We start from the raw sequence: 16,466 nt of genomic DNA, 5'->3' as shown, positions 1-16,466 counted from the left end.
TATACTGGAGAATGGTATAAAAGTTATCAGTTAAATACTTGAAAATAAATTGTAGAGAACAGTGTATAGTATGATATGCTCCTCAGTAGGGACACAAATATTATTTGACAGCGTTAAATCCCATTATAAAGGGAGGAATAATATTTATTAAAGTAGATCAAGTCGTTGTTGAGAGGAGCCCTTGAGTTGATTTTGACTTATAGTGACCCCATATGACAGAGCAGAACTGCCCTATAGGGTTTGCTAGGCTGTAATCTTTATGGGAACATTTTGCCAGGTCTTTCTCCCACAGAGCTGCTGGGTGGTTTGAAACCACCAATCTGCTGGTTAGCAGCTGAGTGCTTAACTGTTGAGCCAAATGTAAACCTTATCTCTAGCAGGTGGTAGTAATTTTTTTCTTTTTTTAATCATTATATCCTTGAACAAATGTGGGTTCTCCAGAAGGGGCTTGAGGAAATTTAATGTAAAATACACATACACAAGACAAATAGAAATACAAACACATACAGAAAGCCAAAACCATGCCAAGAATGAGAAAGGAATCACATAGCACAAAAGGAGAACAGTTACTGCGACTAAACGTTGAATTTTGCTTGGTGCTTCCAAAATGGTAATATGATGGAGTAGCTAATTCTTATTAACTGATAGCATATTATTTCCTCAGAAAAGACCAATTCTTTTCTACCACTAAATTGTTAACAGAATTTATTATGTGAGGTTGTTGAACAAGGGACATTAAACAACAAACAATATTCTCCATAAATGTTTATAGTACATAGAAAAACGGTTGTCCTGTGGCTGCTGCTTATCTTGGATTTTGATAAAGATTTAGGACAAAGTCCAAATCAGAGTCTGTACCACTTTGACCTGTGCTTGCATTACTTTTGGCAAAGCGTCAATACCTATAACCATTTTGCTCCTTCCAAGAACCCTTAGACCAAGTCTAAACTAGAAAATTATCTGACGAAAATCTTCCAAGGCCAATGACACTTTTTAGTATTGTCTTCCCCACAGATTCTGAAAGGAGATGAATTTTCAGACTAAAGAGATAAAATATCTTGAGAGATTCGCATGTTAGCATTATTACTGTATCCTCTATTTCGTTGTTTCCTCCCATTCCTTTGTAAATCAGGGTGGGGGTGCCCAGAAGATGCTGCTGCTTCACATTTGATTTGGATTTTTATGTCCTTGGTAAAAAGCAGCTCCTTTGACCTATTTCTCTGACTCTTTTGGTGTTGACTTTTCCAGATGCTGGTAAACAGAGCTAAAGTATTTTTATTGCTTCACTTACATGCCAGGAATGAAGTCAAACTTTGTTAGCCTAGTTGTTTAGACAGTTGGAATAGTGGAAGGGGAAGAAACATTTTGGAGTTATTTATGTGAAACTCTTCCACAGTTCATTCAGGACTTGAGAAAGAATCATAAAAATGCTGTTATAACACACCTTCTCTGCAAAGGCCAAGATCAATCCATTTTCTTTTCCCCCTCAGCTAAAAAAAAACTTAACAAATTGTAGAATCATCCCTTTTCTTCATTTTGTTTCCTCTATTATTTTATTTTTTGTCCTGTATTATTTTATTCTTGTGCTTGTCTCCTGCCCTCTAACCCCTGTTGTTATTGTTTTCCCTTACATGTTTTTTTATCTTCCCAAAATAGTATCTTTAGTATTAGTTTGTAACGTAAGACATAGCTGATTACTCTGCAGTAGTATCTGTCAAAACTTAAACAAAACGGATGTGCTACTTCCATATGCACACATTAATTCAAAAAAACCAAACCCATTGCCATCGAATGGATTTTGACTCCTAGCGACCCCACAGGACAGAGTAGAACTTCCCCATAGGGTTTTTGAAGGGTGGCTGGTGGATTCAAAGCACTGATGTTTTGGTTAGCAGCCATAGCTCCTAACCACTGCACCATTAGGACTCCAACAAGTTAATTATCAGGCCCAAAAGAACATACTAAAATTTCTTCAGCTTTGAGATTATCTTGTACCAAAGAAAGCTAAAAGTTTGTTCATATACTTTTATCTTGTTAACCACATTTCAATTATCTGAAGAAACTAGTTCAATAGAAAAAATAAGTTATTTGATCACTGTAAAAACGATGTGGGAGTGGTGTCTTCACACAGCCAGTACTCACAATTATGGAGTTTATTAGGGAATTCAGGCTCAGAAACACTCAGGATACAGTTCTTTCGTCAGGACAGTCTCTTCCCAGCCCTTGTTCTCTGCCCAAAAGCACTCAGCTTTCTCTCTGTGGGCTGGGAAGCCCCCTATGCCGTCTCCTACTGCCAGGTCTCTGCTGCTGGGTCTCTGCTGCCAGGTCTCTGCCTCTACTTCTCACTGCCTTCAGTGTTACAGCTCTCTCACTTTCTGTCTCCTGGTTCCAGGAGCTTCTCAGCCCAGGGATTCCAGGTCCAAAGGACATGCTGGCTCCTGGCTGTTCTTCCTTGGTAGTGGTGGAATCTTCTCTCCCTCAGCCTCTGGAGTGGCTCACCTCAAGCCCAGAAGGATGGCAAAACTGACCAGTCCCCTTGGTGGGCCATAATTATCTTATTTTCACAGTCCTACCCAATCACTCAGGCGGGAGTTATAAGACCATGTCTAGAAAGGCCTCACAAAAGGGATTCATTGCATCGCAGACCACCCCCTGGCCTTTCTAGCTATGGTTCTTTCATACTTGGAGGATAGCTTCCCCCTCCTAATCATTTTACCAGTCCAAAACAGTCATTAACAACTAGTCCTTCTGTAGGGCAAAGAGTCCTTAAAATGAGGTTACTCAGGTACCAGCCATTCAGGTCGGCTATAGGTGTCTATCTGATCTGGCCAGGTTCTCCAAAAGTCATCTCAGCTTCACCCTTTCTGGCCTCTGATAAAATTTAACTGATAGAATATTATTCCCTTGCTGTCAGCATCACAAGGTATGAGCAGTATCAGCACAGAAAAACCTTTAAGGGACTTTAGGTTCAGCCACTGTACTCCAGTCCAGCAGTGCCTCCTCCTTGGTCCACACTTTCACACTTACTACTTCTACAACTACAGTTTTTAAAGTCACAGTTAACCCTGTTAACAATCAACACTCACAACTCTATCATATAATCCTGTCAGCATCTCTCCCCACCCTCTCTTCCCCAGGCTCATCAGGGAAAGAGGAATCTATTCAGTGGGGATCCTCCCTTGTCCCCCTCATTTTGAATGGAAGCATACCTACGAAAGTGTGTAAGCCAGCCATTTTATGACTTTATGTGCCCCCCTCCCCGTTTTAGATAGCCATGCCTTTATCTGCCCCCTGTTTTAGATAGCCAGTGTTTAAAATGCCTGTCCCTATCAAACCTGTACTGAGGAGACAAGCATGTTCCTTGGTCTTGAAGAACCTTCTGTTCACTTTGGAACTTTGAGCGCCCGCATCCGTAAGCAAAGTCTAGACCAGAGCAAGCCATCAAATTGCAGCAATCTATACCAGCTCATGGTGTCAAACATTTTTCTCTTTATTCAGTTGGGTTCTGGTCAGCTCATCCCGAGCCATCTAAGCTAGGTCACAATAGGTAGCAGCCTTAGGCTTGAGAGTTCACACACACCTCCCAGCACTCCAGACAGCCCCTTCATACTCTCTCATCCCTACCCCCTTGGGCTAGGTCAGTGGATTCCACCCATAAACTTCAGGAGTCCAACATCTCCTTTTACTTCTGACCACCCAGCCCTTCCTCTTTCTTATCCCTAGCCCCCATGAGCTAGGTCAGTGGGTGCCAATGGAACATGTCCAAACTCAGCCCATCTCTTCATTACTCTACTTCCCCCACTTCTACTCATTGAGTGGAGCCAGGTGGTCACCACAAGTGAGCAGATCAAGCTGTCTACTCGCTGGCTCCCTTTAACTGCTAGCCCTGGAAGGGGGATCCTTCCTATGGGCACTGACTTTCCTGCCTGAATGCAACCAACAGCAAACCACTTGCTCAAAATTCAAAGAGCAAAACAGTTACTTTTTTTTTTTTCCTGCAGGTCCACCATTCAATTGCAAATCTTCTGTTCTCTCAGCAGTTCTAGGTGGTTCTGCATGTTTTTTCAAATGCAAAATGTTTTCTACCTAAGCGGCCACTCTATATACACAGGACAACTGGCTTGAAACCAAAAGCCTGTGTTTCTCCTGGGCAAATTCTAGTTTCCCTTTGAGCATATCCAATCAAGTATTGGCGGAAGGCAGAGTTATACACTTTCTGTGATTTATAACACCCAGTATTCATTTCTGTCATACATTCAGGTCTGCTTTACAATACTAGGTAGGAGAAACATTCACTATCCATAATACATTCAGATAAACACATAACCTTTTTTTAAAACATTGCAGTTTCATTTTCTCTTCTCCACACCTTAACTATCTTTCCATTCATATACATATGGTCTTGGGCCTTTGGCTGGGTGGAACCAGTGAACCCTGGGCCCCTATCAATCATCTCACTTATCTGGCCTGGCTTTTGCCCTAGGCCACTTCAGCTGTGGCTTTTCCAGCCATTGCAGGTAACAACAACCAAAGTGACTGTCTAAGAATCGAAAGTTTCACTCCCCAAGCCCCTTTGGTCTTTCCCTTACAAAGTTCCATGCTTCGATGAGTCTGGAGCCATTGCAAAATATCCCTCTTCTGACGCCAGCTGTAAAAATGGCATGGGGGCAGAGTCCGACCTCCTCTAACTCCAGAAGCGGGGGAGAAGAATTAAGATTAACAGCCCAAGGCTGATTCCTTTGAGGTGGAGTTTAGTCTTGCCTCCTCTCTCTGCCGTCCCTCCCATGGCACTCTCTACTTCTCTGCTGGGTTCAATAATTCATTGCAATGTCCACACAGAATTCACAGTCAATACTCATGATTATGGGGTTTATTAGGGAAGTGACATTTACAGTCAGGCTCAAGAACAGAATACAGTTCTTCTATCAGGACAGCTTCTTCCTAACCATGCTTGCAGGCACACCTCTCCCTGGCCCTCGACCTCTACCCAAAAGTACTCAACTTTCTCTCTCCGTGGGCGGGGAAGCCCACCATGCCATCTCCTGCTGCCAGGTCTCTGCCACCGTTTCTTGCTGCCTTCAGCATTAGAGCTCTCTCTTTCTCTGACTCCTGATCCCAGGAGTTCTCAGCACAGGGATTCCAGGTCCAAGAGACATGCTGGCTCCTGGCTATTCTTCCTTGGTGGTGGTGGGCTCTTCTCTCCCTCAGCCTCTGGAGTAGGTCACCCCAAGCCCAGCAGAATGGCAAAACTGACCAACCCGCTTGGTGGGCCACAATTATTTTCACAGTCCCCTCCAATCACTTGGGTGGGCGTTAGAAGACCATGGCTAGAAAGGCCACACAAAAGGGATCCATCACACCACATTCATTAAAATATTGTTTATTAAAAATATATCACATTAAGGAAAAGCATTTTCTGGCACAAAATATTATAGCACCATCAAAATAATAAAAGTGGAGACCATGAAGGAAAATCAAGAAAAGTCTTCATTTGTTTTAGTTAATATTATTTCATGTGATATTTAATGTTGACTTAGGGTTGAGATTATGAGCGGTTTTCCTTGAAAATATTGTTTTATCGCTTTTACAATAGCCAGTTGTTTGATAGGTTAGCTCTTCAAATTACTGTATTTACATAGAGCACACTCATAGAAAAATATATAACTTAATTTTCTATTTTTATTTAAGGGTCCAGGATTGATAGCTGCGATGTGGGGTGTCTTCATGTTTAAAGAAATACAGGTACGTACAAGAAAGGGCAAGTTGATAAAACAGTAAATCCAGGCAGATGGGTATTTAATATTATGTTTGGATTATTTCTGAATATTGCATGTGACTCCTAAGCCAGGCACAGACAACACGTGAATGGATTTGTTAGGTCAAATGATCAAAATGTTATCTCTAATTAGGAAAGAACATACTAGAGCTATGCTAATTATTGGGGTCCATAGTTGGCACAAATGATAACCAAAAGGTTGCTAGTTCAAACCCATCCAGAGGTGCCTTGGAAGAAAAGCCTGGTGATCTGCTTCCAAAGATTGCAGCCTTGAAAACTCCATGGAGCCGTTCTACTCGGCACACATGGGGTGGGCACGAGTCAGAACTGCCTGGACAGCAGCTGGATTTGTTTTTTTGATTTATGATAATTACTATGAAACATCACGTTTTTCTCTACCCCAAACCCAGTTAAAAAAAAATTGCTTTAGTTGACATTAATTTTCATTAATTTTAGTCAAATAATCAGATAAAACATGATAGAAAGAAATTTAGAAGATAAGCAAGGCAAAAGATTATTTTTTCACAAAGGTTAAAATACCCCTGAGGCAAATGGAATTTGGACTAAGTTTTTCTGATGGTTTTCATGTCTTCCCAACCCCTCCGTATCAAACCAACAGCTTTATAAGACAGCATCCTGGTACCAGGTGACAGCTACAACATCCCAACACTTCCCGCCCCACCAAGAGACCCCATTTCTGTGAATGTGAATGATGGTGGTTTATAATTGCATTCATCAGATGGTTCTGGAAAGTGTGTGTGGGCATGTGTGTGTTTTCATTAAAGTAAAAAAGGTTTTCGAACCTTTTCCATATTTCTTAATTGGTGGAAAAAGTCTTCATTTGAAGAGTAGATGAGAATTGTATTTTGTAACATGTTTTATTCACACCATAGCCACAGTATAACAAACTCACCGATGGGTGGCACGCTATTCTAACTAGGTCAGTTTTACCCGTTCACATTCCGTGTGAATCCTACAAAATCCTAAGAGGCTCTTTCTGGAACTGTAAGAGTGGGTTCTAAAAGTTTGACCAAGTAAATATGTAACTACCGAAACAAACAACAACAAAAAAACATGACAGCAGAAATTGCTCTGTATTTCTAAAACATATATGATTTAAGTTAGCTTGAACAGTTTCCTTGTAAAATAAGGATTTTAGACATTAGAATTGACTATCTGCTCTTTTCTATTTAAAAAAAAAAATGACTCTGTTACAAGTATTGAAAGAAAGAGAGGGCCAAGCTGAAAGGAAACAGTAAGTTATTGACCTTTCTAGAGTTTAAAAAAAAAAAAACAAACAAACCTTGTGCATCTGTCTACAAAGAACTTAAGGAATATCCAGCAGTGTCTGTCATTCCGCGTGGATGCCTAATTGCCTCTTGACAGCTGTTTTAAAGGAAACCTTTAAATACATGCCAACAAGTTTAAGAAAGAATCATAAACTAAGCACTAAACCCAAAATCCTATCAGAATTTTTAAAAAAATTTTTTAGAAACAAACAAAACCCTCTAACCCTAAGCTTTAAAGGAGAAAACAGCAGCAATGCCTTTACTTCTGTGACTTTTAGATCCTGTCAGTTATGTATCTTAAAGCAGCCCTTGAAGGCACATATTTAAAAGTGCACAACCCACAGCAGCCAGGATTTAGGCGGAGATCCAGGCACATTTTGTAGGAAAGAATTGATTGATTTTGTTTAGTTTTAATGCCATCATTGCATCAGTTGGGTGCTTTGTACTTTTGACGTTCTCTGTATCTGATATCTGTTCCTTTTTGGGAAGTTCTTTGAGAATTTTACATTTAGTTATGTTAAGTTGGATATAAATTATGTATTTTTATCAGTGCACTTTAGTCAATATTTCTGCAGTCGTACCAACACAGGGAGTTATTACCACAAAAATTTATAGGTCAGTAACTACTCCCAAATGAAGTATGAGATGATCTATCTTCTTAGTAGCTACTTCAAAAATCCAAGTTAAAAACTTTTTGTCTTGGGGAGAATGTTATTGTGATCTTTCCAAAAGTTAACATTCACCTTTTTGTGTGTGTGTGTGTGCTTTAAGTGAAAGCTTACAGCTCAAGTTAGTTTCTTATTCAAAAATTTATATACATATTGTTTTGTGACATTGGTTGCAGTCCCTAAAATGTGACTGACAGCACTCTCTCCTTTCCCACCCCGGGTTCCCTGTGTCTATTCATCCAGTTCCTAACCCTTCCTGCCTCCTCATCTTGCTTTTGGTCAGGAGTTGTGCATTTGGTCTTGTATATTTGATTGAACTAAAAAGCACGTCCTCACATGTGTTACTGTTTGTTTTACAGGCCTGTCTAATTTTTGTCGGAAAAATGGGTGTTAGGAGTGGTTTCAGGTCTGAGTTAGCAGGGTGTCCAGGTGCCATAGTCTTGGGGGTTCCACCAGTCTCTGTCAGACCAGTAAATCTGGTCCTTTTTTTGTGAATTTGAATTTTGTTCTACATTCTCCTCCTGTTCTGTCCAGGACCCTCTATTGTGATCCCTGTGAGAGTGGTAGGTTGTGGCAGCCAGGCACTGTCTAGTTCTTCTGGGCTTAGGCTGGTGGAGGCTCTGGTACACGTGATCCTTTAGTCCTCTGGGCTAATATTTTCTTTGTGTCTTTGGTGTTCTTCATCTTCCTTTGCGGCAGAGGGGATGGGACCAATAGATGCATCTTAGATGGCCACTAGCAAGCTGTTAAGACCCCAGATGCTATTCACCAAAGTAGGACGTAGAACATTTTCTTCATGAGCTATGTTACGCCAACTGACCTAAATGTCCCCCAAGACTATAAGGAATACTATTGCTCTTGCCCAAATATAACCAGTCTTTTTCTCTAAAGTAATCCAGAACTTAGCTAAAACACTAGAGACTTCTGACAGATTCTTATCCTTAAAGTGGAAAAAATATTTTACTCCCTGAGAACATTACTCTTCTGTCTACATAGACAATAAAATAGAAAGCTTAGCAAAGTGTTCACATAATTAGGTCATAAAGTGCTGATCGTTGGAGCACCACGTATTGCTTTTTTATCGATTAAATAAGTCCATTAATTGTTCAATTCACAATGTACGTTTGGAAAACAGCTGAGTATATTCAATCTTTGAGCAAATATTTGCTGAGTGCCTACTCTGCACCAGTACCAGTGTATAGGTACAGGTTGCAGTCTTAAAAACTAAGCCTTACTGCAGAATTCGAGTATGAGAGAGGGGCAGAGAGAGGGAGTTTAAGTAAGCTGCTCTGAGCTCTGTGGTGTTGCCTTTCGCATGCAGAACTTGTAAGAGTGACTTCTGGTAGTTGCAAGGCTCACAGAGAATCAGATAAACAATTCAACTGGTCCCAATATAACTTACAAAGGCTTATCTCTGGTTATCAAACGGAGGCAAATTAACACACTTAGCTGAAAGATTAGTGGTTTGAACTCACCTAGAAGTGCCTAGGGAGACAGGCCTGGCAATCTGCTTCTGAAAAGTCATAGCCTTGAAAACCCTATGCGACACCATGTGACAAAGTAGAACTGCCCCATAGGGTTTTCTAGGTTAAAAGGTTGTCAATTCGAACCCACCAGCTGCTCAGCAGGAGACAGATATGGCAGTCTGCTTCTGTAAAGATTTACAGCCCTGGAAACCCTATGAGGCAGTTCTGCCCTGTCCTGTAGTGTTGCTATGAGTCGGAATCCACTAGATGGCAGTGGATAATCATTGCAGAAACACATTTCCAGATCCCCAGGTCTTGCGCGAGCAGAGCAGCTAGGTGGATTCCAACCGCCAACCTTTTGATTAGCAATCGAGCACTTAACCACTGCACCACCAGGAGGACCCCTTGCCTTAGAATAATGGGTAAAAAAAAAAAAACCTGTTGCCATCGAGTTGATTCTGACTCAGAGCAACCACGTAGACCCTATAGGACAGAACTGCCCAATAGGGTTTCAAAGGAGCGGCTGGTGGATTCGAAATGCCAAACTTTTGGTTATCAGCCAAGCTTTTAACCACTGTGACACCAGGGCTCCAGAGTAATGGGTAAACCCATAACCCATTGCCGTAGTCGATTCCAACTCATAGTGACCCTATATGACAACGCAGAACTTTCCCATAGAGTTTCTGAGGAGAGCCTGGTAGATTTGAGCTGCTGACCTTTTGGTTAGCAGCTGTAGCACTTAACCACTGTGCCACCAGAGTTTCCAGAGTAAGGGATAAAAACCCACCACTGCCTAGAGGGGTCTATATTTAGAAAGCGATATAAGCAAACTTGCAACTAAAACAGGGAACTTGACACCATTCCGTATCACAACTGATCAAAGGAGCTAGAATACTGACCAGGAAAAGAGATACCTCTAGGAATATAAGATAGTTATTTTTCAATGTTTGAGGGCTTATCTTGTGAAAGAGATGTTAAAATTGATCTATCTGTATTCCCAGAGATAGACCTTTAAGGGAATAAAATATTTCTACTTAAAACAGGTAGATTTTTTTTGTTGTTGTTAATTTAAAAAAGATCCGGGCTATGTTGGAAAGTGGTCCTCAGTATTTTCTTCTCTAGGACCAGGGCCTCACCATTCTCCATACCCCTCTCTGCTCTTCACCCTTTAAATCTGTCTCATTTCTCCATCTGCACTTCACCATCCATCCCCTGGGGGACTGCAGTCACTGCCTTGAGTTTCCTTGTGCCCACTCTGGCCTGCTCCAATCATATCCACCAAAAGAGCGGGGACTTCACACGATGCAGTCTGATCGTTTTATCACATCCAGCCAGTCTTCCGTTTAATGTCTTTCCTTAGCTTGGAAAAATAAAACCCATGGCCCGTAAGATCCCTGCATGCTCTGCCCCTCAGCCCTCCAGCCTCATCATGCCCCACCTCACTCTGATTGCCCAGCCACCCTGGCCTTCTTCAGTCCCTGGGAAGTTTCGTGCTTCCCCTTATGACACATAAAATTCCTTCCACCTGGAATATCTACCTGCTGCCCTGTTTCTCTTACCTAATTCATTGATACTTAGAAGCTCCATCCCCATCCCTCAAACCAGCCTAGTTACTATTTCTTGGTAACACGCTCTCTAACAACTATGGTCATTTGATTACCTGATTCATTCCTGTCTCTTGGAAGGTTAGCTGCAGAATGACACACGCCATGCCCATTTGGGGTCATCATTTTAACTGCAGCACATGTTGGCACTTAGAGGGTGCCACATGTATTTACTGAATAGGTGAACCAGTAAGGCTCTGGCTGGTTTTCAGGGAAAGGCTGCATAATTACTTGGAGGGGTAGCAGAAAAACCTACAGGTGGTTAGATTACATGATCAGTAAGTTACCTAGAAGTTTTGAGTCTGTGAATTTTGTATATTTGATTTTTTTTTAATTAGTCTGTTCCTTACACAGGGTCTACAAAACTACCTATTAATGATACTTGCATTTTGCATCATCTTGGCCGGAGCTTTATGCACTGCTTTCTCTAAAATCTAACAAGACCAGCAGAGGGCAGCGGTGGGTAAGAGACTGCCTCAGCTCAGGACGGGAGAGAGGATGCTGAGAGAAAGTTCATTTTCTCGCTGCAAATGGATCTCAGCTACTCTTGGAGTGTGTAAATGATTTTTTTTCCTTTTTTTTGCAATATGATAATGAAGGAAAACTGAGTTTCAGTCAAGTCTAAAAAGAAAAAATTCTTCTGATGAATTGTATATGAAGGTAGGAATACCCTGGGTGATTAAAATGTCTACATTCTTTTAGCATTACAGTGGGGGTGCTCTTTTCACAATATGTGACTAGTGTTGCCTAATCTAGAAAACCATATGGGGTTCATATGGAAAGAATTCAGTCAGAATTTCCAACTTACTACCCTCATTAGTCAGGACAGACAGAAATACCTTGGGGGGTGGGGAAGACCTGCCTTATGTTGGAATTAGATTCCAAAGACATCTAGGTCCTTGCTAAATCAGAAAACGTCAAAGATGGTAACTGAATGTTAAAACAGCTATTTCACTATTTTTAGTAAAAGCATTTTTATTTAAATTAATATTGCCCAAGTCTACCTCGTCCATTCAGCATGAACTGTTTTTGACTATCTCCAGGTAAAATCCATCCAAGGAGAACTAAAATTTTTCAACATTGAGGATATGTGTATAACATATATACATACATACTTAAGTGTATATTTCTGTGTATATATACATATATATACACTATTCTAATTTTGAGGGAGCATTACAGAATGAAGCCAAGTTCTATCTTATCAGGGTGAGAAGTTTTAAAGGGATTAACACTCTTCTGTATAATTTATTGTTGTTGTGTTTTTTTCCCCCCGAAATATACTGTTACCTAAAATCCCTGTTTTAACTGGTAGTTTACCTCCTTTCTTCCACTGTTAAATAGCTGTTTCCACTAGCTAAAGGAAAAGGACACTCTGGTTTTCTTTCTTTATGAAAACTGAAATGGAAATACTGGTACAATGCTTATCACAATGGTTCCCATTTTCTAGTTGCTTCTAGTGAGAACTTCTAGTAAAATATAAGTTTACACACTCCACCTAAGAGGGCAACAGAGACCGAGCAGCGTGCTCATTGTAGTTGTATGACTTTGGACAAGTTAGTGAGTCTCCTGTATCAGACTACTCACCTATAAAAGGGTGGTAATACCTCCATCACATGGTTATTGTGAGTTTCAAATTAGTTACATCTGTAAAGTATGTTCCAGAGAGTCTAACAAGCACTGTATAAAATTGTTAGCTATTATTATGTGTCTGTCTATTGAAGAAGACCTTGATAAGGACTGTTGCCTTTATGCCCCGCCCCAATCCAAACAATTACACTTCTTATTTTTCTATGGATACATTTAAAGGAATGATGCTGGGATCCTTGTTTAATTATTGAGGTGCTAATAAAAACATTTGATTGTAACATCTTTTAAAAACTCATTTTAATTTCAACCTGAAATGTCATTACTCTGATAAATTTTGAAAAATTGGCAGGATACAAAAGCTGTTTTTTCTCATTTGAATATATTTTTAGAATGTTTTATGGGATATGTTTTAATTATTTTTGCATTGATATTGCCAATTTATATGCAAAATTTTTATGTGAAATAAAGCAGTTGCAGAAGAAAAATGTAAAAAAAATCTTATTTCTACTGTATGTTTTCTCCTACCAGGTGATGCCTATGGTGCTAGTAAGAGCAGTGTGGAAAAAATAAACTTTTCCTAAATGGTTACCAGACAAACAGCTTACTTTTTTAGAGGTTAGTCTAGATGGATAGTTTTCTTTGGTCACCTTCGGAAGCAGTGCCTTTCTCTCTGGAAGTTTGGGGGTTTTATTTTTCTTTATTGTTGATCACTGCCAAATTCTTGTGTTTATTTTAACTTTTTTTGACGTGGCTTTCTGTCTTACCTCTCTCTGAAATGGCAGCCTTTTATGTTCCAAGGAGATCCTGACACCTTGTGTCCAGAGAGCGCTAAGTAGAGAAGCTGTTAGTTGCTGTCCAGCCAGCTCCAAAGTACAAAGGTAGCTACCCAATAGGATGGCATCCAGTTTATGGGAGTTTTCTACTGCAGGGACACAGAATTCTAGTGAGTCTTAAGGAATTAATAGTACAGCATTTGCCCTGAACTACCGTCCTCCTTTTAATCCTGTTGTACTGATTTATTTTTACTTAGAGTTGCTAACTCTAGATATACGTGTGTCAGTGTTGATAGAACTGAGAAACGGATTGAGTGAAATAAGCACCTTGTGGAACCTTGAGCTCAGCATGATGCCATTTGAGGAAATTTAAAAAAGTAATATGTGTTTTAAAAAACAGATACAAAACTCTTAATAGTAAGTAGTTGTTTCTAGTGAGGGTAAATGGGATCAGAATGGTAATGCTGGGGTCAAGGTGAACTTTATCATTTTTGGTTATATTCTAATTTTATCAGCAATGAATTTGTGTACGTGTTCTTCGAAATATTTTAAAGAATCACCAGAAAAAAGCTCAGAAGCATCTGTATGTCCAAACGTTAAAATGATTGACTCTGGGTGGAGAGAATATAAGGAGCCCTGGTGATGCAGTGATTAAGTGCTTGGCTGCTAACTGAAATGTTAGTGGTTTGAACCCACCAGCCACTCCGGGAGAGAAAGATGTGGCAATCTGGTTCCATAAAGATTTACAGCCTTAGAAACCCTATGGGGTAGTCCTACCCTGTCCTATAGAGTCTCTATGAGTCAGAATCAACTTGACAGCAGCGGGTTTGGTTTTTGGTTTAGAGAGAATGTGGCAAATGTTTTCCGATTTGGTATTTTTGATACTTTTTTAAAATTTCAAAACACACGCAAGGCAAAGATTTTAAAGTTGTTTCAGAAATTTGTCACTTAAAAAAATTACAAGTACTTCATAGGCTGTTTTAATGGACTGTAATGAGGCAATATTTACACACAACAGAATTCACCCTTTTAAGCGAACGGTCAGCAAATATACACATTCGTGTAATCACCACCATAATCTAGATAGAGAACATTTCCATCAACTCAAAAAGCCCCTTTATGCTCTTTTGCAGTTAGCCCTCCACCTCCTGCTCCTTCCTGCCACCCTGGGTCAGTCTGCCTCTTCTAGAATTTCACATAGATTGAATCAGGTAGTGTGTACCATTGGGTGTCTGGCTGCTTTTATCTTACAGCCATTTTTAAATTTTTTTTTAACTGGTCTAAAACAGTTATAATCCATCTCAATTATTTACACTAATGGAAGAAAGCAGATGTGTATATTCAGTATAAAAACTTAAAGAGAGTCTAGCAAACACTATTTAATTGTTAGTTTTATCAACATTTACAATTGTTAATAATATATTTAAGTGTGTGATACGTCACATTCCAGATAGTCCTTATGTTTTAAATTAATGGTCTAGCTAAGACCTGGTTAAAAAGAATTCTTAGCTGCCCTTTAAGTCTGTCTGCATTCTACAATGTTCTCTTTTGAGGGGCTGTAAAGTAACGGACTGCTTAAACCAAATCACCTTCATTTTCTACATGTTGAGAAAAATGCACATTCTTGAGTTTCCAGCAAAGACCTAGTGGATTATAATCTCTGGGCTGAAAAGTGGGAATCTGCATTTGTTACAAGTATCCCAGCATAACAAGTATACTTATTATACTATTGCTCTAAATTTTTATATTTATGGCTTATACTACAGCAACCACATGACTTATACCTTGATATTGACAAGGTTTAAAGGAACTAGGGTTATTAAAAAATACAAAAGAATATCCTGTCTTCTACTCCTAGTAAAAGAGAAAGGAAATAGAAGAGTGGGTATCCATTTAAAATACTACGAGGACTTTTTAGGAGAGAAAATGAAATGCTTAAAACCAATCTGATTTAACAAAATTCTTCTTTTCTTTTGGCTCCGAGTGCCTAACTCTCATATCCTAACTCTCCTCCAAGGATTGCTAGCCAGGTCTGTTTTCATGTCAGACTCTGCATACTAGTTATTTCTTCCTCTAGTGCTAGAATTTCTAACACAATTAACATTGTCAAGATTCCATGAAAATATACAAACAAAAATCCCATTTTCCAAATGGAGATTTTCTAACAAGGCCTAATGAAGCAAATCAGTAAATTTAATTAGAGAGGAAGATGGTTTCTTGGGTTGGAGATGTGAGACTATAACATGATCAAAAAAATCCAAATACCTTGCCATCAAGTCTGACTCAGAGCAACCCTGTAGGACAGAGTAGAACTGCCCCAGAGGGTTCCCAAGGAGCAGCTGGTGGATTCAAACTGCCAACCTTTTGGTTAGCAGCCGTAGCTTTTAACCACTGCACCACCAGGGCTCCTGTAACAGGATATTGCAAACTTACTCAAGCATTCTACGTGATTTTCTAAAGAATCTGATAGGCCCTGCTCAGAGACACTAGCTGTTTTGTTTTTTTCACTTACCAGCAAGGTACTTGTAAGCTCTGTTTCAAATTCATTCGTCCCTTACGTAACTAAAGAATTTATAAATCTGTCTTTCCCATATACCATAAAGTTTTGATTGTATGAAACTCATCTCAGATCATTTTTTTTTTCCAACAGAAAAAGCTTAATTGTCTCCTTTTCACCAAAAGTATTTGAGAATTATATTGGCTTCATATGCATGTGATGGTTAAAAATGACTGTGAACTCCATGAGAATAGAGATTGTTTCCTTCATCTATATACTTCATATTCCTAGCGCAGTGCCTGGTACATATTACTTGTGAGTTTTAACTCGTTTTGTATAGTAGTTACAGTTTTCTCTTCAGTGAACTGACATTTTGTATCATTGTCCTTTGATCTATTAAAATATTAAATGTTTTCTTCTGGATCTGTGTGCACTCTACATAAATAAAATTATATACCCTTTCTCTAGTTTATCATATGCACAACTCTTCAATTTCTATTATTTATAAATGTGTTTTGTCCTAATGAGAATTTTATGTTCACAAATATATTCAGCTCTTCTTGTTTATATAATAGCATGTAAGTTTAAAAAGTAATATTTAATTGCATTTTTTCTAGTATTTTCCCCTATGGTAAGAGGTGTTTTTTAACTGTTTAATTCCTGAATACAACAGAAATTTATTTTGGTGTTTGGTTAAAAATTAGTATCAAAATTGCTTATTTTAAACCAAGAGGAGAATGAATAAATTGTGGTATATGGAAATTACTCAGTAATAAAAAAGGAACAAACTATACACACAACAA

At 39.3% G+C, this 16,466-nt stretch overlaps 1 protein-coding gene across 4 annotated transcripts in view; it reads left to right on the top strand.

The window, feature by feature from the left end:
- TMEM144 (transmembrane protein 144) overlaps nucleotides 1-15,744 on the top strand; it is a 51,385-nt gene extending 35,641 nt beyond the window's left edge. For 3 of the 4 annotated variants that reach the window (XM_049906110.1, XM_049906109.1, XM_049906108.1), the window contains exons 11-12: nucleotides 5,689-5,742; nucleotides 11,158-15,744. In XM_049906110.1, coding sequence (XP_049762067.1) covers nucleotides 5,689-5,742; nucleotides 11,158-11,241 — 138 coding nt within the window. In that variant the 3' untranslated portion in view covers nucleotides 11,242-15,744. The remainder of the gene's footprint in view (nucleotides 1-5,688; nucleotides 5,743-11,157) is intronic. The other variant, XR_007519930.1, reaches the window with a different exon arrangement.
- Nucleotides 15,745-16,466: the final 722 nt, after the last annotated feature.

Source organism: Elephas maximus, chromosome 13, assembly GCF_024166365.1.
Source record: "Elephas maximus indicus isolate mEleMax1 chromosome 13, mEleMax1 primary haplotype, whole genome shotgun sequence".
NCBI classification, from domain to species: domain Eukaryota; kingdom Metazoa; phylum Chordata; class Mammalia; order Proboscidea; family Elephantidae; genus Elephas; species Elephas maximus.
This window is presented reverse-complemented; position numbering and strand designations above follow the sequence as displayed.